Here is a 24,610-nt window from a genome sequence, read left to right as displayed (position 1 = left end):
ATTGAGGCATAACGCTCGTCGATACAATTCACTCGGTGCACATTGATTCATGTATTATTATGTGTATTCTGACTATTCTCCGACGGATGTATTGAAGATTCCGGAAAAGGGAGAGCAACACGTAGTATTGATCGCCTTGCTCACTATGCCCGTAAGCCTACATAACACAATAAGAGATCATGCCACCGAATTTGGCAATTTTAATTGTTTTTCTAGGATAGAGGCGCTTCACTTCTTGGATGGAGAGGGTTTACCAAGTGACTCCGTTTACTTGGTGTTATTGGAATTCTAGTATGGCGGCAATAAAAACTGGGCCAAGATTAGGAACGCTAAGCGTTGAAACTATCTCCGCCAAGAATTTCCACCTAAATGGGTTCCACTGGTGGCTGATTACTTAAGAGCTTGCTCAATGATATATCAACAGTGGTAATGATATTGGCTTCAAAACCATTCGTCGGTGGAGACAGTTTTCCAAGATTGAGAATGCTCCCTTTAATGACATTTGCAATGACGGCACTGTACTCTTTAAGAAAGTAATTAAGTTTTTTGTTGTTGTTCCTCAAAACGAATTCAACAAGATTGCCCTTATCGCTGTTATCTTTCTCTTCTCTGGGAAGCCCAAAGAAGACTGATTATAACTCTGTTGAAGATCTTGAGAGCCTCTTTATGTAAAACTTACTTTTGTATTCCATCGATGTTCTTGAAAGCTTGAAGTGCGATTTTCTTCCTTTGGCGTTCAATTTCTTAGAAAATCCCTTTAATTCTTTGGCCTAAAAGGCTGGTTGTCATATGTAGCTACATTTTGTCGATCTTGTTCGACTTATGAGTCTATATGTGCAAAATAGTGGTGGATAGATCAGCGAGTTATATTGTAAAAATGTAGCTACATGCTTGTTTACCCTAATTTTAACTTGTTAACAATTAATTATAATACGAAAATGAGGAATTTTCTATAGATCGATTAATTGAGAGGCTTGCTTAATAATGTTTTATTATTGCGTTTGATTTTAAATGATTGTATAAGGTAGTTGCATTGACTCAAGGGTCTTTTATGTTGATGTAATTGAGTCACGTTTTAGTATAGTAAAACCATTTCAATAGATCTTTCATAAATATAATCTGCTACCACTTGTTCTCCACAACTTACTTCCTGCTTCTCTTATTGTCTCTTAACTTAGTATCTTTTTTTTTTCCCATCTTAAATATTGCAAACATTGCTGCAAGAAAATATGGGAGGGAACTGGAGGAGAGGTGATTCTCAGAGTAAGAAGAAGGATGACTTTCATGACCACAGGAAAACAAGGGGTCACACAATTATACTTAAGAAGTTAGATGAATATGCAAAAAGAAATTCTCATTTGCAACCACAGGAACCTCCCAATCATCTGTTGAAGGCGGAGCTTACTCAACATCAAAAGGAATCCTTGGGATGGCTAGTTCGAAGGGATAATTCTGACGAGTTGCCTCCATTTTGGGAAGAAAAAGATGGTCTGTTCGTAAGAGATTTGGACCGTTAGAAGACAGATCAGCGTCCAAAACTGATACGGGTTGGCATCTATGCTGCAAGTGGCGTGGGTAAAGTTGTTACCCTGATTTGAGCACGATAAACAGGACTGTAGTTTGAGGAGGAGACTCAATGAGAAGACGACACTCATTCGGTGTCATGTTCATTCATTTCAAGATTGGGTAGAAAAGCTAGACGAAAACATTGTACTAAGATCATTAACTGTTTTCGAGTACAAAGAACTAAATATGATCTTACAACTGACAACCTACAAAGAGTTTTTCTAGCGAAGCCATCCCAAGGATGATTCTCAAAAAACGATAAAATTAAGATCATGCACAAACCACATGAAACCTATCTGAGAGCATTGAACGGGGTAAAAAAAAAAAAAATTTATTTTCGTTCGTATGAAATTATCTAGGCTAATAAGAAAGTCAATAAATATTTTCTTGTGCAATTTGAGCTAAGATCATGTACTTTAGGTTTCAAATCATGAAATTTATAAGGTGGATCATATTAAATTAGTCTTTGAGCTAATCAATCATGCTCTATTACAATGATTGTCCAATTAATAGGAAATATCTGAAGAGAAGCAAAGTCAGAAATTAAGTATGCAGTGGCCTAATGGTTCTTGCCTAGTTGGCATGGGTGTGCTCCCCAACCTAAGTTCGAATTCCGAAGCTGTCAAGTGGCCAGACACTGTGTTGTAATGCACAGTTGGAGCATTTCACATGCGCTGAAGGGGTTTATCTTGGGCCTAGGAAGGTTTTGGGTTCTCCTTGACAAAGTCAAAAAAAAAAAAAATACTGAGGAAGAAAAGAAAAACGAAATTTTCTCTTAGCTTTCAAGATGGTTTTAGTAAGGCTTGCGATTGGGATCTCATTTTCGATTTTTGAAACGTTTGAAGTACAGGGTTAACACGGAGGGAAATGATCAGAAATTGGTGTTGCGGCTCTATGGTACTTTCCTTTTGTAATACCACATGAGCTTTGGTCCTAAACCTAATTCCCTTTCTTTTCAGCTATAGTTTGCTAGTTCAAGGCCTGTTGTCCTGTCTTCTGAACAGATTTCTCCTGCACTTGTGGTGCTTCAGCTTTTTTCTTGGCCCTCCGGACTAAGGACTCTTTCTCAACTTTTTAACCCCCTGTAGCTCGCTCTTCCATTGTCTACTGGTCTCTGTAGGAGGGCAAACTTCTTATGCATCCTATTCTGTATTCTGTGCTGATGACATTGTTGGTTTTGTTGGGGCTGGCTCAATGAATGGTTTCGCCCTTAAGTGTTGAGCTTGAGCCTCCAATTGTCGTTTGAACTTCGTTAGTTGGCTAGGTTTGATTAGGCCTAGACTTATGGCCTGTACCACCCGCTTGGCTTCCTCAAACCGCTTCTGCAACCTTCTTCTCTTGGAGGAGTTCAAAGGCATTATTTTCCCATGCTTTTTTGTATACCATTATTCTTCTTCTAAGAAGGGTTTCTGCATGCAGAGGCGAAATGTATGGGGCACTGGATGGATCCACTTTCTTCGTCCATTCCTTAGACGTTTTTTCTTCTACCTTTGCTACCCTGTCAAACACACTTAGTTAGCACCGTCTCTTAGTGGATAGCTACGAGTGGGGTGGCTCCCTAGGGCTATTTGGCTGATGACACTCAATAGGGGACTGGTGGTTGAATCCAAACTGCAAGACCCTCTCCTGCTTCGCCACCTTTGGCCGGTGACTTTTCTTTTTACACAGAAAAAATTTGTTGTGAGAGTTTTAAGGGAGACCCACCCAACATCTCATTTGCTGTATATCCATCAAATCAGAATATTACACAAACCGTGTGAACTAATACAATAATACAGTTTTCACATTTACTAAATTTTAGAAGTAATTGATAAAGTTTAGGTCTTTTTTGTGAGAGAACGTGCCTGGACGCCCTTAGGGTTTCAGCGAAAAAGCATCCCCTTTCCGTCCTGCGATGCGCCCTCCAGGCGGTGTCGTCGGACGAGTTGTCTTCGTCTGTGTTGTCCGAGGAAGTGGTCTCCTCAATCGTGTGCAATCTGGTCTGCTACGATTTGAGGGAGGTGGTGAAAGGAAACACAATCACTGTTGGGTGGTGGCTCGGTACTTGTTGGCGGGGTTTGAGGCTGAGAGCGCGGTTACCGGTTGCAGAGGACCTTCCCGATCCGATCTGGGTTGCTGGTTGCCCTCTGGATCCGATTTGGGTTGCAAGAGACCTTATGGATCTGATTTGGGTTCGTTGGGATCTTCTGGATCCGATTTGGGTTCTCGGTTACCTTGATGGGGGAACGTCGGCGGTGATGGTGGCAACCTGTTGAAAGTGGTAGCGCGGCAGGGATCACGGGAAGATGGTGGAAGCCATGCAAGAGTTAGGCTGGGCCCTGCATGTGGGCTGTGTCTCCCTAGCTAACTGGGCTTGGGCTCAGTTCTTGGGCCATGCCCTAGTTGTTTTTTTATTTAAAGTTATTTATTTCTGTTATTTAGTTTGGTTGCGCTTTTTGCGAGTAATAAGTCCATACACTTATCGTGTGGGTCTAGTCGGGCTGTGTGCCTGTGTGTGCACTCCTAGTGCCTTGTCTGCTCTAGGTAGGTGGCGAATTCCTTGCTTTGTCAAATGGTCGATACCTCTTAGTGGCAGGTGAATCTTGGTGTCACTGGATGTATTTTCCAGTGGCAAAATGATGGGAAAGCATTGAGAATGGATATTATGCTATGCTGTATTCGAGTTGCAGATCGAGTTATCTTTCCGTTATGTACCGCTGGGAAGCAAATAGAACCGTCTAGTTGGTGCGTATTTGAATACAATTGTTTAGTAGAGACTCATGATATTATTTCAGGATGTACTTTAGGTGCCTATTGTAATCAAGAGTTTAGGCTCAATGCCCGCCCCCCCCCCCCCCCCCTCCCCCCCCGCGTATTCGACAGTTTCATTAATCAAGACTTGAAAGCAGCCACACCAACCCTTTATTAAAAAAAGAAGTAATAATAATACGCACTTTCTAACAAAAAATTTCTAATTAAAATATCTTTATTATCTATCCAAAAATCCAAAAATCTCAATTCATTGGAAAAAAAAAAAAGTGATACATGGAGGGAGGGGGCGAAAGTCAACACCTCTCCGTGGCAAAAACATAGATCATAGGTAAGCGAAGATCCAATACACGTACGCAAGAATAGATAGATCAAACAAAAGAACAAAATACAGTGTAAAGATCAAGTAGTCACTCAATCTGCAAAAAGTAGAAGAACTTATTGACAACAATATGGAAATTAAAACACAAAAAACATAATCGATAACGTACAAGAGAGAAATGTGGCCCAGATCCAACGTCAAAACGCTGTGAAACATCCCCTTATCCAGCCTTAATACAGGCGGGATCTGAAATAAAACAACGATCAGAGAAGTGAATCAACCAGAAAGAAGTGAACCATCATGTTAGTGCATTTGACACACATTACGCAACCCAAAACCGAAAGAATAAGGGACTACAATTCTCAGAGCGCCCAGGAACCTATCTAGGAAATCGACCAGTACGTGTGTATATATATTCACAGCAATACAAGGGTCCCTAACTAAATTAGTACGATTCATGAGAATACCATATGGGACACGATGAAAATGTTTCTGCTTTATCATTATCAGCAATACAACAGATGAAGACCTCAATGCAACTTCTACGTACGTACAAACAACTCAACTGTATTAGTTACAAGCCCCTATGCCAAATGAATATTGAAGAAAAGTACTTGGTTCATTTGTAAGTTCCTAGCTATTCGATCCACAACTCGATAGTAGTTTAGACTAAAGCTAGGCTCTCCACATAATTGACTAGTTGACCATAACCATAATAGTTCTTTTCTTCAGGTTTCTGAAGCAACTTTCCCCTTTCCTTGGTTATAGGGTCATACAAATAAAGCCTGTCATATCTTGAGATATGTCTCCGAATTAGTACTTGATCCTTCCAAATTCCAAAGATCTCTTCACATCGTGATATTGAAAAATCAATGCTAAATTGTTTGGTCCAAACGATTTTGTTATTGTCACCACTCTCATCAGAGTCATCGGTCTTCGCCATCCAAACCTGATTCTTGCTCACGATTGCTAGTGAGTTTTTCCACAGAAGCAGTCGAGAGTACCAATCATTCCCGAATGGTAATTGTATGACATGAAATACCTCATCACGCAGATTGAAAGACAAAACAAAACCGCCCTTGGATCTATCGGTCCTTGCCGACCAATACAGCACTCCCTTCAACGAAACCCAAAAATCTCCATAACAATATTTACATGATGGATACCCTTTGCCTTCGACTTCTCTCCAAGAATTTGTACTTCGGGTGAAGACTTGTACTTGCTTATGGAAAATATTAACTAATTTGTAATCATCGGTGTTATCATCACTAAATCCAAAACCAAGAGTAGGACGATCAAAACGATGGAAATTTTCCTCAAGTACAGGTTTAGGAAGACTTCGAAACTGTTTTGTTGCTGGGTTCCATATTATTATTTCTGCACTATCCATAAACTTTCGTGTTTTCTTTTTCACCCTAGCTACAAGACATACTAAGCCATTACTAGATCCTAAAATGTTTGTAAACTTGAAAGAGTTCGACAAGATAGGTAAATCTATACTCACAAGGTCTGCTGCTTCATCTCCAAGCATTGAGATTCCAAACTTTGGATCAGTATTGAACCGCTTATCACGATCATATTCATGAGTGAGAAGAGAGAGATTCGAATTGGCGCGACGAAGGTGAATATTGATCAAGTAAGAGTTTCTGGTGAGAGAATACCACTCTTTTGACACGCAGCTAAACCTCATCAGAGACTTCAAAGGTAATCTGGACAGAATTTCTACTATGAGATCTTCACCCAAAGAGGGGCAGCTTCTTTTGGTTCCCATGCTTCCACGAAAGAGATATGATCAATGAATATGTGTTGGGATTTACTGCTAGCTAGGGTTTGTGGTTTGTTTGAGAAATTTGGGTTTAGGGTTTGTGGTTTGTTTTGGATCAAGAAAACCAAACCCTAATCGAGAATGTGGCTGGTTTCAAAAGCTTGTATATTTCCTAAGAGAACGTGGTTAATGGGGTTATTACTTATTACTTATCCTATAAGGACCCGAACTCCTTATACAGATTCATTCTGACACAGGGTTCGAAGTTGTTACACAATACGCCACCTTATTTTATGAGATTGTCCTGGACTACCGTAGGGTCTTGGGCTAGAATGACAGAATCATGTTTGCTCAGTATTATTTGATCTAACAACATTAGTCTCTCTTTTGTAAATAAAAGATCATAAGTTCGACTCGTGAAATTAGTCCATTAATATTTATGATGGCTACTTTTTATTTTTATTTTACCTTTTGGCCTGATTATGGTGGCTACTCTACAAACCCGTTTTTATCAATAGTAAACAAATAGGAATGAACAGCAACATCACAACAGCACGTACTGGAGTAAAAGAATCATAGATATTTATCTGAGATGTAGTTCAAGCATGCTTGGAGAACACACAAGAACGTCGATCCAGAGTAGCTTATAAAGTAAAACCACACTCCTATAACTGCAAAACAAGAGAAAATCCAAAGACACTACCACCTTCGAATCCAAATGAAATAAGAAAAATTTTACATTCTGATTTTTAGCTGAAACTGAAGCCATCAAAGGCGAACTCTGCCACATAAACTGTCGGCTTCAAAAAATAAAAATCCTCCTGTTTCATTCCATCCACATTCACCACAGCATTGCTATTTTTGCTCTCCTCTTCTTCAAAATGCTTCCCTACAATAATAAAAGTCAAATTTTTGCTTTTCTCCCCTTCCAAACTCAAAATGCTTCTCCACAGATTCTGATCGCTTGTATCAATGAGCTTCCAAAGCTTGTCCCAAAGCTTTAGAGGGCAATGGTGTAATGCATACATTAACCACAAAATGGCCATCATACAACCACATATATTTGCTCTTCTCCCTTGCAAACGAAAAATGCTTCTCAATAGACATGGAAATTTATAATTCTGGGATCACCCATATCAGATTCACTTTCGAAAACAGACTGTGCCAAAGTTTTAGAGTAATAAGGTGACGGAAAAACATATGGTCTATAGTCTATACTGCTTGTTTCTTTAGTCTAAAGATGGTCTATGCTTCAAGGTCCCATTCTGCATGATATACCGATGTGGTTATCAACTAAGGCCTCCTTTTTTTTACTACGTCTATTGGCTTGGCCATGGGCGATAAAACATCCCCAAATTAGTTTCTTGCACAGTACTTCTCTTTCCAAATCATCTGAAAACCTATGAAAAGTAGTAGGATGATCATCAATTAGACTGCAAAGGATACATTTATGCAAGAACATCAAAGATCTCGAGTTCTCAAATATCTTCTATCCAACTTGAGTTCTCAAATATCTTCTATCCAACTCAATTGTACGCATATAATATCAATCAAAAATAAAACGAATAGATAAGAAAATAATCTTAACTATCTTTAAATCATCAAGGGTATGCTATTTTCTTTTTCTTTTTATAGCAAGAAATCATCACCCGCTTTGTGGATCAGGGCTTGAAACTTGGTCCCTGCTAGAATTCCCTAGTATCTTAAGGAGACGGGAAACTTGCCAAATTGCTAGGAGGGGGTCCAGAGCCCAGACCACATGAAAGTATGAATAACCATTCACTGATTCCTCTTTTCACTATGAGGGCTGAAGAGTCTAAAATATTTATTAAGAAAATGCACACAATAAAGACTTCCCTATCCACAGTTCCTCCCAAAACCTATATATTACTCCCAGTGACCATTCCCCACAGCTAAACAAAGATAAAGAACGAACAAAGCTATAACTTGTGATATTTCCATGAAAAGGGCATCGACTGGAGTCTCGGATCATACAATTGGATTGGGGAATACCCATAATATTTAGCCCTAATATGCTTTCAACATACCTAAGGGATTCTTTGAAGAACCTCCAGATTTTAATAAAGAGTCACACTTCTCATCAAAAAAATTTATTCTAAACTCCCCTTTTCTTAGGAACTAGAAACAACTTCAACCAGCACCAATCAATATCTTTTATCTCCAACTCACTCCCACAAAATATATCCTTTCAGACTCTTTTCTTGGACCTAGCATAGGACGAGTAGACCATATCATCTCTAATCTAGATTACAAAATACGGAACAGGCGTTAAAGTTGCTCATGATGCAGAAAAATTATAGTTTCAGCTATGCATAGGCTCTTTAATCATTAAAGGTAATAATTCATGATGTTCCAATCACATCACCAGCAGAAACTAATAGCCAAATAAGCAAGAGAACAGGATGAGATCTTATGATTACCTGCTATAAAAGTGGACAATGGACAAGCTATCACAATTTTGTCCAAGTTTTGACCATTCTGGAAGTTTGCATTTGCTTATTTGAAGATAGTTCTTCAACACTATGAAGATACTAGAATCCAATCAACCTTGTGCCTGAGAACACAAACACAACTGTTCATGAAGGAGTATTTAATACGGGAAAGCATCTATTTAAAAATAAGCCATATTAATAGTATTGATAAAATGAACTTTCAGAAGACACAAATTAGATAGTCTTGGCGTCATACCAAGAATTAGAATAGATCCGACCTTTACCGAGGTTAAGGTTATGGGATGTGAGAGTTTCTCATTATCCAGCCCATGCTCAATAGGCAGCCTCCACATGACCAAACAGAAAATAGTTCTTTCATATATGAATCGTCTAGCTCAAGTGTTACTAAATAATAAAGAACAGCTGCTAGTTGAGGATATCCCCTAACCATTCATATTTACAAATATAAATGCTAGATCAGCTGGCACCAATCAAATTAGTGTTAACAACTTATTCACTGAACTCCCTGATTTTAGTAAGTAGAATTGTTGACTCCCACCTTATCTGATGATTGACTAGAGAAATATAGTAACTTCATCAGTACAAATATAACTAGTTGCAGGAGAATTCCAAAGACCAAAGCAATTGACAGAAGTCAGAACAAGGAAAAGGCATTTTTAGATACCTGAACTGTCATTGGTGGTAATCATCCTGTTTTTTAAATCTTCGACAGCTGCAGTCATGCCTAGTGCATTGCAGGCTTGGATCATGGTAGCAAAGGTGATATGATCAGGAACACATTTTTTCTCTTCCATGGTCAAAAATAATTCACCCATCTTATTTATATCACCAGCCCGACCATAAGCACTAATAATGCAGTTGAAAAAAGCTGTATCAAGTATAACATCTGAATTCTCTACTTGCCTCAAAATGGAATCAACTTTATTTATATTCCCAGCTTTGCTGTACGCACTAACGAGGGAACAATAAGTAATAGAGCTAGGCTTCATTCCTTGGTGCTTCATTTTTCTGAAGTATTCCTCCATCTTCACAATATTTCCAGCTTTCCCAAATACCTCAATTACTATGTTATAAGTAACAACAGTTGGGGTGAAATACCTTTTCTCCATAAACTCCATAACAGATCCCATCTTTTCATACATTCTTGCTGTCCCATATGATTTAATCAGGACATTAAATGTCTTAAGGTCTGGCTTTATTCCCATTAGCTGAAATTCATCATACCACTTCTCCATCTTGTCTATCTGCCCACTTTTCCCATAAGCGCCAAGAAAAGAATTGAATGTGAAAACATCAGGAAGGCAGCTGCCACTTTCAATCATATCTGTCAATGAGTCCTCCATCAGTTCAAACATCTCAGCTTTACCATATCCATCGATAAGAGTATTGTATATGACTGTGTTACATCCAATTCCCAGATATGACATTTCAGCCAGAACTTGCTCAATCAGATCATAGCGACTGAATTTGGTGCAGCAATTTATAAGAATTGAATATGTATATACATCTGGTTTGCAGTCAGAAATTGACTTCATATCATCAACAGTAGAGAATGCCTTGTCAAAGAGGCCACTTTTGCCATAAACACTAACAAGAGCTGTGTAGACGTCAACAGTTGGTTTGAGCCCATCAGTTAACATGAGCTCGAAAAGTAAGCCAGCCTGCTCAGGTTGCTTACACTTTCCAAGCATCATGAACAATTTAGCGTAAGTTTGGCATCTTGGCTCATACCAATGTTGCTTACGCAGTAGTCCAAATATCTATGGAGAGGAACCATTGACTATATCAGAAACATTTCAAATCCTGAACAAAATCCACAAGGGAAAACAACAGAAGAAATTCAACAGTAATGCGGGCAGGATAGGAAACCAAACTGCTATAATAGCAATGACAACGGTACATGGGCAACTTTATATTTGGACTCCTAATTACATTTAGCATGAAAGCACTGAATCATCAAGAATTTGGGATACAGACAAAATTACAGCTATTAACTGATATTCCCTGAGATGCACCAATTAACAAACAAAACCTTTAACAAAGATGAACTAGCCTTTCATTAATCTCAGCAACCAAACCAAGAAAATTGAACATCTAACAGACCCAGAAGCCTCTTTCTTTCTTTCTTTCTTTTTTTTTAACAAACAATGTACTCCACAAGGCTAAAGATCATTACTTTTCACCACAAAGCCTCCTGATCCTACTCCCCTGAATCAAAGTTATCAACTTTCCATTTCCAAAAGGTTATCATCCTCAATATAACAAACACATAAACCAAGAACTTAAACAAGGAAAATGCAAACAACCCACAAGCCAAAATCCACAGAAAGTAGCAAATCCACAAAGAAGATGAAACAAACAGAAGACAACCTTAAGAGCAGTCTCCCAGAGATTGTTGGCAACAGCCTCATCCAAGGCCTCCAAGACAGCCTTTGGCCAAAGGTTATTGTACTTGTTGGAGTTTGCTTTCCTCTCAATGTTTTTAACAGCAGCCTCGGTTCTCAGAATCCGAGAGAGTTCCTTCGGGCCGGAGCTCCGTTTTGATGAACTGAGACACCGGATTGGTGGGTTTGGCTTGTGGGTGCGGTCAGGGTACAGAGTTGGGGTGGAAACAGTGGAGCGGAGGAGGTGGAGCTCCATTAACTAAGTGGGTAGTGAAAATGAGGGTGGAGGAAGACGGCGAGTGTAGCTCACTCTATCGGCAGCTACCCCGTGTGTTTGATTGTATGGATTGGAAATACACCCCGAGAATATCTTAAGAATTTTTTTCCAATTTTATTGCGATATGTTACCCTTTTTTTTCAAAAAAGAAAAATGAAGTTATAAACTAAATCATCTAATACAATCACGTCTTAAATTATCAAAGAATAAGGCATAAGTTGCTGATAAAGGGAGATAGTGACGCCAACATAAGTAGTGGAACCATGAACAATATTTGCAATTGCATGTATCAGCTAATAAGAGTAACTCCAACAATTTCCTTATAATTTTTAGCAAATTAATAAAATCTACAAAACCATCTCTATTTTTTCCATGCGCAGAGCCCAAGGTGCCTATTTCCCATGCGATAGGACGGAAGACTCATGCGGACAATTAGAGCCCATGCGGGTATTATTTTTATTTTTATATTAGAGGAGAATTGACGAAAATATCCTAACTAGCTAATATCTAATATGAAGATTGACATACCAGGGAGTGAGTTGACGCGAGATAGAGAGATAGAGGCCAAGATCCATATCCAGATCCAAATAAAGAGAGAGATTGAAATCTAGATAAATCAAGACCAACGAACTTAAAATTCATTAGTCAAACATGGAGTTTGGTCTGAAATTTCAATTGGTGGAGGTATGTGGTTTTGTATTTCAATTTCTTAGTTCCATTTGTATCAAATTCTCCATGGATTGTACTGCATGTAAATACTTTTTGAATTTTTGTACATGTATTATTCAAATTTTTTTTTGGAAATTTGAAGATCTTAATTCCCTTCATCGATTAGACCTTAATAGCTATTACTAGTATAGCTGATTAGAAGTAAATGTATTTAAAATCCTTTAAATCATATTCGGAGGTAGAAGCAGCAGTGGTTACATGCTTTTGATTTGATTATGTTTGTTTTCACACTTTCATTAGAGTTGATTTATAGAATCTGTAAATAAGATGATACCAAGAAAGTGTTTCTTGCTCTCTGTTAGTAAATATAGATGTTATAGATATTTTAGCGAATTTACTTTTGTTTGTTTGATGGTTTGAACATGATTTGTCGAGGCTTTATTCTAATAACGTTGTTTGCTACTAAATATGAAATTTGTTATTGACTGTTATTGACATTTTATAGCATTATTTGTTATGGATTGTAAGTCTTTATGTTATTGACTTTCAATAGTATTATTTGGTACTGACTATCAATAACATCACTTGTTATTTGACTGACCATAAGTTGTATATTTGTTATGATTATCAACAATAATTGCACAAATCTTATCTTGTTAACAAAATAAATACAACACACAACTATTGTTTTGCTTTTTTTTTTTGGTTTTTTTTTAAATGATTGTTTTGCTTGTTTTGAGAAAGCAATTCATGTATTGACTCTTACATACGCAATATCATTATTTGCCACTGAACCTCAGTAGCATTATTTACCATTGAACCTCAGTATGATTATTACTGAACCTCAGTAGCATTTCTACTAAACCTCAGTAGTATTATTTTCTATTGAATCTCAGTAGTATTTGCTATTAAGTGTTAAGAGTTATTTTGCAGTGTTGTTTGCATATCTTTTATCACTAACAATTTTCTTGTTATGTTTTTTAACAGGCTTTCCCAGTTTAGATTGAGATGAAAATAACATCTATTATTTGGTATGTCTTCAATGACTATTTATCATTGAGGATCAATAACATCAAGATACTTATTGCGAACGAAGTATGGCTGCAGAGATGTTTTGGGTTGCTATATATGGATGACTTGTAATTATTTTGAGTCAGATTTGTAATACTTTACTTGCCTTGTTATAAACCATAAAAGACCAAGCTGTGAATAGTTAATGGTTTTTGTAAGATTGGAAAATGATTTGGCGAACAATGACATATAAAGTACTGGAAATCTTTTAAGGGTTAATTTGGTAATTATGGGCTCTCAAAGCCCGTTTGAAGACACAATGGCAGTTACGTAATTATTAGAAACATTGATGTTTATTCTAGCGTGTCTTATATATGCATTGGCCGCATGATACATATTTAAATTCTTCTTCCACATGGAACTTTGACCGCGAGACTTTAATTTGGGAAGTAAAAGTCAAAACTTTAGCCTCTTTTTCTTTTCCAACTCCAACCGATTCATTATTTTACAGCAATCTCTAAAATCTCCATAATTCTTCCTCAAAATTGTAGAGATTGTTGTAAGTTTAGGGAATTTAGTTTTCTTTTTCTTCATTATCCCTATAATGGAGATAGTTATAGGGAATCTGTTGGAGCAAAAGAGGTTTATTTTTCCCTCAAATAGAGAAAAATCAAAATATAGGGAAATTGTTGGAGTTGCTCTAAGTTTGCTTCACACTTGACATGTTTGAATATGATCCAGATGAGAAGCTAAAGTCTTTATGTCATTCACAATAAATTTGATCTTCCGGGAAGTGATAATGGCATTAGTACAAAAAGTTAATCACACAACACTAATCACACAACGGAACACAAATCATCTGTTATGTGTTGAAGTCAGTTTTATTATACAACGGTGCTGGTTGTATTCTGTTGTGTGAATGCCAACAAAGTGATAACTTTTTTATTGGAACTACATTGCACAACGGAGTTAAGCATGGTCCGTCGTCTGAGCCTTAAAAATTTAGCAGCAGATTTCCCTCCATTTCGTAGTTTTGGTTGGATCTTGAAAAGCTGAAATTTGGGCTACTAGGACAACGGGTTTTATTATTGCCGTTGTGTGATTGAAAAACTAAGCACCAAAGTTGAAGGATGCTTGCTTGAATGTCTTCACCAAGATAGGGCTAGTGCAAGCTACTATAATCGTACAACAGATTTAAGATTTTCTGTTGTGTGAACATGCAACTGGCGGTAACATTTTAACCAAAAATGCTGAAGGCGCCATGTTTCCCTCCATGATTTTATATTTTAATTTTTAGTGATGCATTCAGACGACAGTGAGAGATATTTCTGTTGTGTGAATAACTTAAGAGAATTTTTAGCTAGGTTTTGATTCCCACATTGTGTCCAAAAGAAAGAAAGAACAAAAAAAAAACATAAGCCGCTCTCTCGACACTTAGCTCTCTCTCGACTGCACATTGACACTTAGCTCTCTCTCTCTCTCTCTCTCTACTGCACATCCCTCTGCCATCTCTGGACTGCATATCCCTTACGGGGGCCAAAATCTGCCAAGTAGGGATCTGGCTTGTTGCTATCGTGCTATAGATACCTCTACTAGCAAGGCTAGTTTGCTACCTCACCAAGCATAAACAACACCCTCATGGGATCCAACCGCCACTTGCATCTTGTAGCCCTATGTTCAAGCTACGCTACGGTATCCGGAAGTCGCAAATCTGTCGCCGGGAAGCCACCTTTCTGGCCTTGCCAAGTTGCCCTCACAAATAGACTTTCTACACTAGAATAGTTATCTTTGCTTGTCCCACATCGAAAACCATGTAAAGGAGATGGCTTTCTTCACCTATAAAAGGAATGCCTCCTCCCACTTAAACAGGAATCCCATTACATCTTTTGTAATCCCCTTGGGCCGCAAGGCTCAACACACTAGTATAAGCTTTCAAGTGGACGTAGTCTCCCGCTAAGGCGGGAGGTGAACCACTATACTTCGCTTGTGTCGCTCTCTCTCTCTCTCTCTCTTTACATTAAATAGATCCCCAACGGATCCAAGCATTAACATTGGCGCCGTCTGTGGGAAGCCAACACAAGGGCTTCGTCACTTACCACTGAGTTGAGTCATCTTAACATATCCTTCGTGGCAACTTGTGCCATCGGGCAAGTCAACGCCCAACTCAATGGTCAACGACCATCTCAAAAAAAAAAAAAAAAAAATTGGTCCAAATCTTCTCTGGACACCCAGAAAATTGCTCTGGACACCCGGAGGCATTTCAGTCATCATCAGCGTCCCCGCTGAACTGTGTACCGCTGAGTTGTTCACCGCTCCTCCGCTAGCTGTTGTCATCAGCAACCTCCGCCAGGCTACCACCGCCAAACGGCAACCAACAGCAACAAAAACCAAGCTTTACCGTTAGGGCAACCGCTTCCTCCGTTAAACATAATCAGCGGCAGAAGCTCCGCCAGCCTTCCGCCTGCAAAAAGCTTGGCTGAGCCACCGCTAGCCACTCCAGCTCACCCTTCGAACCTATATACCACCAAACAACGCTTCTGCCAGCAACTCTCTCAAGCAACAAGTGTTTCAATGGTCCATACAGAGCTAATCTGTCAGGTGATCCGCTAAGTGAAGCTCCGCCGAGCATCACCGCTGGCCAAGGTTGCTGACCATCACTGCCCCGAGCATCCTCCGCTAGGCATGGCACCGCCAGCCTCAAAGTTCTTGAAGAAGCTCCGCTCCGCCAACCGGCAACGGCCTTCGCTAAGCTTTCTCCTCCGTCGAGTTTTCTTCACCGCTGAGTTTCTCCTCAGCTGGGCATCAGTGCCGAACTTCCGCTGAGCCCAGAGCTCTGCTAAACTCCAAGTATCTGCTGAGATTAAGGCCCCCGCTGAACTCTAGCTCTGCCAGCGAGTCTTCCGCCAGCAAGTCTTCCGCCAGAGAGTCCTTCCGCTAGCGAGTCTTCCGCCAGCGATCCTTCCGCCAGAGAGTCCTTCCGCTAGCGAGTCTTCCGCCAGTAAGTCCTCCGCCGGCGAGTCATTCCGCTAGCGAGTCTTCCGCCAGCGATTCTTCTGCCAGCGAGTCTTCTGCCAGCGAGCCTTCCGCCAGCAAGTCTTCCGCCAGAGAGTCCTTCCGCTAGCGAGTCTTCCGCCAGCGATCCTTCCACAGTAAGTCCTTCGCCGGCGAGTCATTCCGCTAGCGAGTCTTCCGCCAGCGATTCTTCTGCCAGCGAGTCTTCTGCCAGCGAGCCTTCCGCCAGCAAGTCTTCCGCCAGAGAGTCCTTCCGCTAGCGAGTCTTCCGCCAGCGATCCTTCCGCCAGTAAGTCCTCCGCCGGCGAGTCATTCCGCTAGCGAGTCTTCCGCCAGCGATTCTTCTGCCAGCGAGGCTTCTGCCAGTGAGCCTTCCGCCAGCAAGTCTTCCGCCAGAGAGTCCTTCCGCTAGCGAGTCTTCCGCCAGCGATCCTTCCGCCAGTAAGTCCTCCGCCGACGAGTCATTCCGCTAGCGAATCTTCCGCCAGCGAGCCTTCCGCCGGCGAGTCTTCCGCCAGCTAGGTAGTCCGCTAGCTAGTCCATCCGCCAACAGTGTCAGAGGCCACCGTCGGCGGCCTCCTGCTTCTTTGCTCCTCCAGCAACAGTCGTAACCAGCCCCGCTAGCCTTAGCTACTCCAGCAGCAACCCAGCGCGCCTAACGCATATCATCACACTCACTTGAAGCCCAGCAGGCGGCACATCCCGAGCGCGTCATTGCAAATCATAGGCGCATCATTGCAAATCATAGGCGTTCAGTCTTCTCCACCTTGAGCTTGGTACTTTAACGCAGCTCTTCATCCAAAACCAGAAGACAAGATAAGCTTTCAAACCACGTTTAAACATGCCTTATTTCTTCTTATTATAATGGTTTGGAGCATGGTTACAGTACAATGACCGCATGGCTTCTAACGCGTGATCTGATATGCTCTAATTCATGACACGAAACCATGTACTTGTTCAAGAGCTATACCACACGTGTAATTGATTTGACTTGCTATACCACTTGCATGGTCTCTCTGCCATGTTACTTAATTAGGCATATTCATCGGTCAACTCACACATGAAGCTACTTCACACTTCACTTATTTGCCTATGCCAACTACTCTATTATGATTACAATTAAGCATCAGTGCAGAGCTTGTCTTGATTAGTGACTATCTCAAAAGCCCAAAATATCACATTTAATGCTTGCACTACATTGTCTCATACATAGGCTCTAGGGCCTATCGAAAATATTTCTTTAGACATTTCACTGCCATATTGGATTTCACATTCACGGCACACAGACATCTATGCATATTTGTCATCAAGCACTATATTTGCTTGTACACTTTGCTTATAATTCTATCAAAGTACATATGCAAATTATTTATGTTGATTTTACAAATCTACATATTAATCATCTATTTTGTTTCAAGGAAATTCAACTATTTCTATTGAGCATTCAACCGCAACTACGAGTTGACGTACATTATCGAAGTACTTTATCCACCACAAGCAAATGAACCTCAAATCGGCCCTCAAGTTGGTGCATAGATGTCGATCATGCCCAACTTGTCAATTGAGTTATCAAACACTTTCCTTGACACTCCTTTCGTAAGAACATCTGCTAATTGATCTTCTGTATACACAAAAGGGAAGCAGATAATCTTCCTGTCCAGGTTTTCCTTAATGAAATGCCAATCTACTTCCACATTCTTAGCCCGATCATGCTGAATAGGATTACAAGCAATTTCAATAGCAAACGTGCTATCACAATGCAAGTCCATAGGTTTCTGGAGTTTAAAACCCAAATCTTTCAACACATTTCGAATCCACAGCATCTCACAAACTCCATGTGCCATACCTCGAAACTCAACTTCAGCACTTGATCTAGCGACAACCTTCTGTTTCTTGCTACGCCAAGTCACAAGGTTTCCTCCAACAAATGTAAAATACCCAGATGTGGATCATCCGTCTGTCTGTCTTCACTGGGACAATGCATAAATTGACTAACCACACTCACATCATAGGCAATATCAGGCCTAGTATGAGAAAGATAGATAAGCCTTCCTACTAGAAGTTGGTACCTTCCTTTATCAGTTGGAACCTGATCTGGATAGATGGCAGGGTTGTGGTTCATCTCGATCGGTGTCTCAATGGGGTTGCAGTCAAGCATCCCGGTCTCAGGGTTAAAAAGCCGCTCGCTGGTCTACGATATTTGTGATATATCTCCGATACAGCGAAAATTTTTAGGATATATCTATAAAATATACTAGGTTTATAAAGTGAAGAATAATAGGATATATCCCCAATAAAGTGAAGAAATATCTGTATTTATTTTTTTTTACAGTTATTTCTTCACTTTATTGGGGATATATCCTAAAATTTTTCGCTCGTTGGTCTACGATATTTGTGGTATATCTCCGATAAAGCGAAGAATTTTACGATATATCTACAATAAAGTGAAGAAATATCTATTTTTTTTTTTAATCATATTTTACAGATATTTCTTCACTTTATTGGGGATATATCCTAAAATTCTTCACTTTATAAACCTATTATATTTTATAGATATATCCTAAAATTCTTCGCTTTATTTGAGATATATCATAAATATCGTAGACCAGCGAGCGACTTTTTAACCACCTAGAGTATTTTTTTGTTTTTATAAACCTATTATAACTTGTGGTGTATAGGTTGAAGACAAAATTATAAAAAAAAAAATAATAATAAGCGAAGAAACAGAAAAAAAAAAAAAAAAAAAAAGAAAGAAAGAAAAGGAAATAGAATTCTTTTATATATATAATTTGGAGCTCAAAATTACCATTTTGCCCCCTAAAAGGGGCCCACATAACAGATTTAACGTCCAATTGTCCAATTTGGACGGAAGTCCAAAAATTGAACACGACTGATGAATTTGGAGAGTACAAGGGTGTTACTGATTAAATTGAAACTAGATAGACTAATATAATGACGACCCCTAACCTTAAGGAGGTAAAGTGAAATTAATCCTTGAAAAATTGGTGGTTACGGATTAAGTTTAAACCAGAGAACAGAGGGATGATGGATGCTATTGTTCATAATTGATTAGAAGGTAAGGAGCACCAAAAATTTTTTTGCCTAGGGCCCCGGAAATATGAGGGTCGGCCCTAACTCATAGAATACCCAAGAACACAATATTTTACCAAAGAGAATTTTCCTCTTAGCACTTTTTTCTCTCACTCTCAAGCACAACCTACAAGCTATTTTAATGCTTGCTTGATACTTGCTTGCATGCTTCAAATGATTTACCATGCTGCCAATTTATAAGCAACTATCATACATGTGAAAAAGGCTTTGCCTTTTTCTTCCTTCCTATTCAAATTGCAACAGCCCCAAATTGAAGACCACGTTTTTATCTTCAATTTCCACAAACATCATTTAAAGCCTTGTAGCTATGTTATAGCTACCTATTCACCCAAGTCAATACTTGCTGCATCATACTATTACATGTGTCCTAGTTGCATGAGAATGAACACCAATCTCAACATATATATATATATATATATATATATATATATATATATATATTCTTGTCTTAATCAATGCAGGACTATGCAAACTTTATCGTTTATGTATGCAAGGCTTACAAAGGTAGCAATGTGCCCCAGGCCTGTCAATCTGTGCACACAAGCATATTCACATCTCGACCGTTCAGTTTTTAGGTACTAGTGTATAGATCATCTCTACAAATTTTCAGCCAAAATGATGATCGTTAAGGCATTGATAACTACCTTAAAGCTAGTACGGTTCAGGTTGACAGATTCAGTCCGTCCATTGGTTTAAGTCAGTTAGACACCTTAACGATCATCAATTTGGCTGAAAATTTGCAGAGATGATCTATACACTAGTATCTAAAAACTGAACGGTCAAGATGTAGATATGCGACCGAAAAGTGACCCAAAACTCGAACTTCACACATTAATTTCAAAGCGGAGCTCCGCTCTGGATATGATCTGTATATATATATATATATATATATATATATATTTATTTATTTATTTATTTATATATCAAGGCTCTTCTAATGAGAGATCCATTTTTTGGCAATTTTAAAAGATCGCTTATTAGACCCACTTTTCGATCACATATACAGATTTTAACCGTTCAGTTTTTAGCTCTATGTAAGTAGATCACTTCTACAAATTTTCAGCTAAATTGTTAATTGTTAAGGCATTCATAAATGCAATTTACAATTATAAACATGAACAGTTCAAGTTGGATATATTAGATTCGTCCATTGATTTAATCTAGTTTGATACTTTAAAACGATTATTAATTAGGACCTAAAAACTGAACAGTCGAGATGTAGAAATACGATAAAAAATGGGTCATACAAGAGATTCCTTAAAATGACCAAAAAAATGAATCTCTTAGTAGGAGGGCCCTATATATATATAGACACACACATACACATATAACATCAATCCTTTTAGGTAACATGTGAATGAACAAGTTCTAAGTCTGTTGATCAGGGAGATTAAAGTGACAAGAAAGGCAGTGGCGGTTAGGTTTGGGTGGTCGAAGCCTAAGCATGTGAAACAGGTTCATGGCGAACTAGGGGGCTGATTGTGCTATTGTTGGTGGTAGTGCCATTGTGAAGGTATTAGGTGAAGCTAGATCTCCATTGCAAGGGTGGCCTAGAGAACTTGAAACTTTCACCAAGTCTTTCAACTCCCTGCCTTGATGACTTGTAGTTTAGGAGATCAAATTAGTTACCAATCTAGATCAACTCCCATGTAACATATGCAGTTACTGAAAGCAAACCGTAGCTCTAACTTCCCATTTTCAGTACGATGTTAGGTTAGTAGTTGGGTACGTAGTATGTTGTGTTCAGGACCGGCACCTATGAACCTATCTACATAGGGGTCATATGTCTCATATCAAGCACTTCATATCTAGTACATAATGCAATCATTACATTTATTCCACGTTTATATTGTGAAGAAAAATAGTGGTTCGGTCAATAGAGTGAATAATTCATGTTTTACTTTTCAAATTGTTAAGAATATATATATATCATATCATATCACCTCACCAGCTAAACAAATTAATTTTTTCAATGGCTATTCCTAGTCATCTTACTGCTCCCGGCTTCATGTATACAAAGAAACCCCAAAACCCAATTCAACAACAGCTTCATTCTCCATCCCAAACATCATTAACCTTACCAATCAAAAGAGTTCTTAGGCCAAATCTAATGGCTGCTTTCACTCACCCTCGTGCCCCTAGCATAAGCATCTCACAAACTTTCACAAAATTGAAGTCCCAAGGGAAAGTGGCATTCATTCCCTACATCAACGCCGGCGATCCAGATCTCTCAACAACCGGGGCGGCATTGAAGGTGCTCGATTCTTGTGGATCAGACGTAATCGAACTAGGCCTTCCCTACTCCGATCCGTTACTAGACGGTCCTGTCATATGTGCTTCAGCCACCCGTTCCTTGGCTAGAGGGACAAACTTCAACAAAGTCATCTCAATGTTGAAGGAAGTTGTTCCACAACTGTCTTGCCCCATTGTTCTTTTTTCATACTATAACCCTATCATCAAGCGTGGCATCAAAAACTATATGTTCACCATTAGTCAAGCAGGTGTACGTACGTGGGCTTGTGGTTCCGGATGTTCCTTTTGAAGAGACACAAATTTTAAGGAAGGAAGCTGTGAAAAATAACATCGAGTTGGTGCTACTGACCACTCCAGCTACTACAACAGACCGAATGAAAGACATCGTCAAAGCTTCGGAGGGATTTGTGTACCTAGTGAGCACGGTGGGGGTCACTGGAGCTCGTGCTCATGTGAACGAACAAGTTCCGAGTCTTTTGAGGGAGATTAAGGATGCCACCAGCAAGGCAGTGGCGGTTGGGTTTGGGCTGTCTAAGCCTGAACATGTGAAACAGGTGGTTGTGTGGGGGGCTGATGGCGTTATTGTTGGTAGTGCCATTGTGAAGGTTCTAGGTGAAGCTAGATCTCCTCTTGAAGGGTTGAGAGAACTTGAAACTCTCACCAAGTCTTTCAAGTCTGCTCTCCATTGATGATGCATGTATATGTAGTTTAATTAATTACGAGATAAAGTTTTCTACTAAGATTACTACATGCAGCTACAGTCATGATGTACTTGAATAGAATGATGAAAATTATATATATATATATATATATATATATAATAATAATAATATTTTAATTTAATGTGAGTGATTATATAATTAGTCATTGTTTTTTAAAAATTGAAAGGGTAATGGTATGAGTCATATTTCTAATAAGTTGCTTTCAAAATAGTTATGTCTGGATAGATATATTATGTCACTTCGATTTCTCTATAAACTCATGATTGTATATTGGGTGGGTTTATTCAGACCTTCAAATTTGCTATTTAGACTTCCTCTCAAAAATTTTGTCATTAAATTTCCATCTTTACCCCCTTTCTCTCTTTCTAACTCTCATCATCCTTTTCCGTAAGGCATGAGTTCCAATCTCGTCAAGACCTCACATTACCACTGCAACGTTGCAAGTAGAGATATTCTTGTTCATTTGCCCTTCTATTTCAATTGATATTAATAAACTTTCTTTCTTTTGTGCACATACTGTAGGTAGGATAATTAAAATTCATGATATGATTATGAACTATTCCCAATTAATTACTGGTGTTTATACATGATTTTGGCAGACTAGTCGTTGTTTGCCTCATGTTTTAAAGTCTGAGCACGTTGCTCTTGTTTCAATGGATTTTTGGTTTGTTAACAAGCTTTTTTTTTTCTTTTCTCTGGGTACAGATGAGAGTAATTAAATTGATAAAGTTGGGAAGAGCAGGCTAGGATATATAGTAGGATTCTAATGTGGAGAAATATTTTTCATTAGTGTAGTTGACACCAATGCCAAGGCCGGGAGAGTTGCAGTTGTGGAAGGTAAGGTAGATTCATTGGGTAGTTGAGCACATAGGATTGTATGTATTTGGAAATTTTTTGATTAAGGGGTAAAAGAGGATTTTTAAATTTTCAAATAGAAATTTTTTATTAAGAGATTCAAATAGAAATTTGGAAGTATGACTAGAATCACCTTTATATATTTTCAATAATACAAAAAATAGAGACACATGTGATGAAATTAAAAATTTAAGGTCATACATGATTTAGAGTGTAAAAGTTAAAAAAAAAAATATATATATATATATATATAAAATCATGTCAATGTAATGAGTTTTCTCAATTTTCAGTTGTAAGTCTTCTTATCTAGGGATACAAAATACATTATGGTTGGCTAGAATCCCAAACAAAGTCCCAGACTATTTAATGCGTAATATATATTCATAATGTGACGTATGTTTCAACTTGTGCATTACTACAAAGCCATGCCACTCTGATACAGGCCCCCTGCATGTCCTTAATTATCCTAGCACACGCTTTACTGAAAGCAAGCAGGAGGAGGATTCAGTGCACCGACGTGTACTTGCACCGACATAAATGGATGATTAGATTATATTAAATACACTCTTAGGTTATTAATAAAAATATTAATTATAAATATTAAGAGTTGAGATCATCTTATAAGTGCTGGGTCATTTGCACCGTTGGTGCATAGAATAATTTCCAAAGCAACCCTAGGTCTCATGTTGTTTGTTATATTTTGTATTCTTGTACGGTGCTAGTTTAAAAATTAAAATCCAATCCTCAAGTCCTGTTATGAGCACATGCATCATGCATGCACAGTTTGTATAAGAATGATAGAGTTGTGCATGAACGCAAGTGTGGACAAATTGAAGTTATGAGATCGAAATATCGCCTAATTCCAGTAAAAAAAAACATTAACCTATCTCAGCAGGTACAAAATTTTGACAATAAGTAATTTGAATTTGAAATTTAAAAAAAATTCACATGCTCTACAACATAAAAAATTTCGTACGCGTATTAACTTTATGATATCACAATTCACAAGAAGTATTCAGTTGTCTTAAAACCTTAAAAAAGATGCTTTGTTGGAGCTGCAATGATAATCCACATGTCATATCTAGTTCGTATTTTCATAATATAATGCAGTCCCTGGCAGAAGCCTATTGGAGATTTGGAGTAACGTTTTCTTCACGTTTTTGTTAAGAAAAAAATGTTTTTGACGTGTAGATTTCGTGCCTGAGGTTTCATTTTGACCATTGTGGTCCACTTATCAAGAACATGAATGTACGTATGGTTCATATTGCACCATTAACTACACAACTAGCTAGTAACATATATACCACAGAAGCATCCCAGCTAAACATACATTTTTGCTCAATGGCCATTCCTACTTCTCTTAAACTTGCTACTACTTCAGGCTTTCTTCAACTGAATATAAAGAAACCTCAAAACCTTCCTTCTCCATCCCAAACAACAT

The 24,610-nt window shown here is 38.6% G+C and overlaps 2 protein-coding genes and 1 pseudogene across 3 annotated transcripts; 1 reads left to right on the top strand and 2 right to left on the bottom strand.

Annotated features, from left to right (window-relative positions):
* Positions 1–4,650: 4,650 nt before the first annotated feature.
* LOC112198857 (putative F-box protein At1g47790) lies at positions 4,651–6,828 on the bottom strand. Its single transcript, XM_024339959.2, has one exon. The coding sequence runs from the start codon at positions 6,405–6,407 to the stop codon at positions 5,301–5,303; it is 1,107 nt and encodes a 368-aa protein (XP_024195727.2). The 5' UTR covers positions 6,408–6,828; the 3' UTR covers positions 4,651–5,300.
* A 133-nt stretch (positions 6,829–6,961) lies between these two features.
* On the bottom strand, positions 6,962–11,615 carry LOC112175081 (pentatricopeptide repeat-containing protein At3g53170). Of its 2 annotated transcripts, none has more exons than XM_024312768.1 (4): positions 11,246–11,615; positions 9,540–10,635; positions 8,843–8,976; positions 6,962–7,801 (listed from the first exon to the last, which is right to left on the bottom strand). In XM_024312768.1, exons 1-3 carry the CDS (start codon positions 11,513–11,515, stop codon positions 8,954–8,956), a joined length of 1,389 nt encoding a protein of 462 aa, XP_024168536.1. In that variant the 5' UTR covers positions 11,516–11,615; the 3' UTR covers positions 6,962–7,801; positions 8,843–8,953. The 2 variants fall into 2 exon arrangements, with proteins under 2 accessions (XP_024168536.1, XP_024168523.1); XM_024312755.2 differs by lacking the exon at positions 6,962–7,801 and adding an exon at positions 9,111–9,429 and having other exon boundaries at positions 8,840–8,976.
* Positions 11,616–21,319: 9,704 nt separating this feature from the next.
* On the top strand, positions 21,320–22,381 carry LOC112198849 (annotated as a pseudogene).
* Positions 22,382–24,610: the final 2,229 nt, after the last annotated feature.

Source organism: Rosa chinensis, chromosome 1, assembly GCF_002994745.2.
Source record: "Rosa chinensis cultivar Old Blush chromosome 1, RchiOBHm-V2, whole genome shotgun sequence".
NCBI lineage: Eukaryota > Viridiplantae > Streptophyta > Magnoliopsida > Rosales > Rosaceae > Rosa > Rosa chinensis.
This window is presented reverse-complemented; position numbering and strand designations above follow the sequence as displayed.

Excerpts from the sequence above, each read along its gene's own strand:
- LOC112198857 (XM_024339959.2), bottom strand. The coding sequence starts at position 6,407 with ATGGGAACCAAAAGAAGCTGCCCCTCTTTGGGTGAAGATCTCATAGTA.
- LOC112175081 (XM_024312755.2), bottom strand. The coding sequence starts at position 11,515 with ATGGAGCTCCACCTCCTCCGCTCCACTGTTTCCACCCCAACTCTGTAC. Across the intron at positions 10,636-11,245 it reads TCTGGGAGACTGCTCTTAAG|ATATTTGGACTACTGCGTAA; the intron begins GTTGTCTTCTGT and ends TCCTCTCCATAG. Across the intron at positions 9,430-9,539 it reads TACCACCAATGACAGTTCAG|TCAATCATCAGATAAGGTGG; the intron begins GTATCTAAAAAT and ends ATATTTCTCTAG.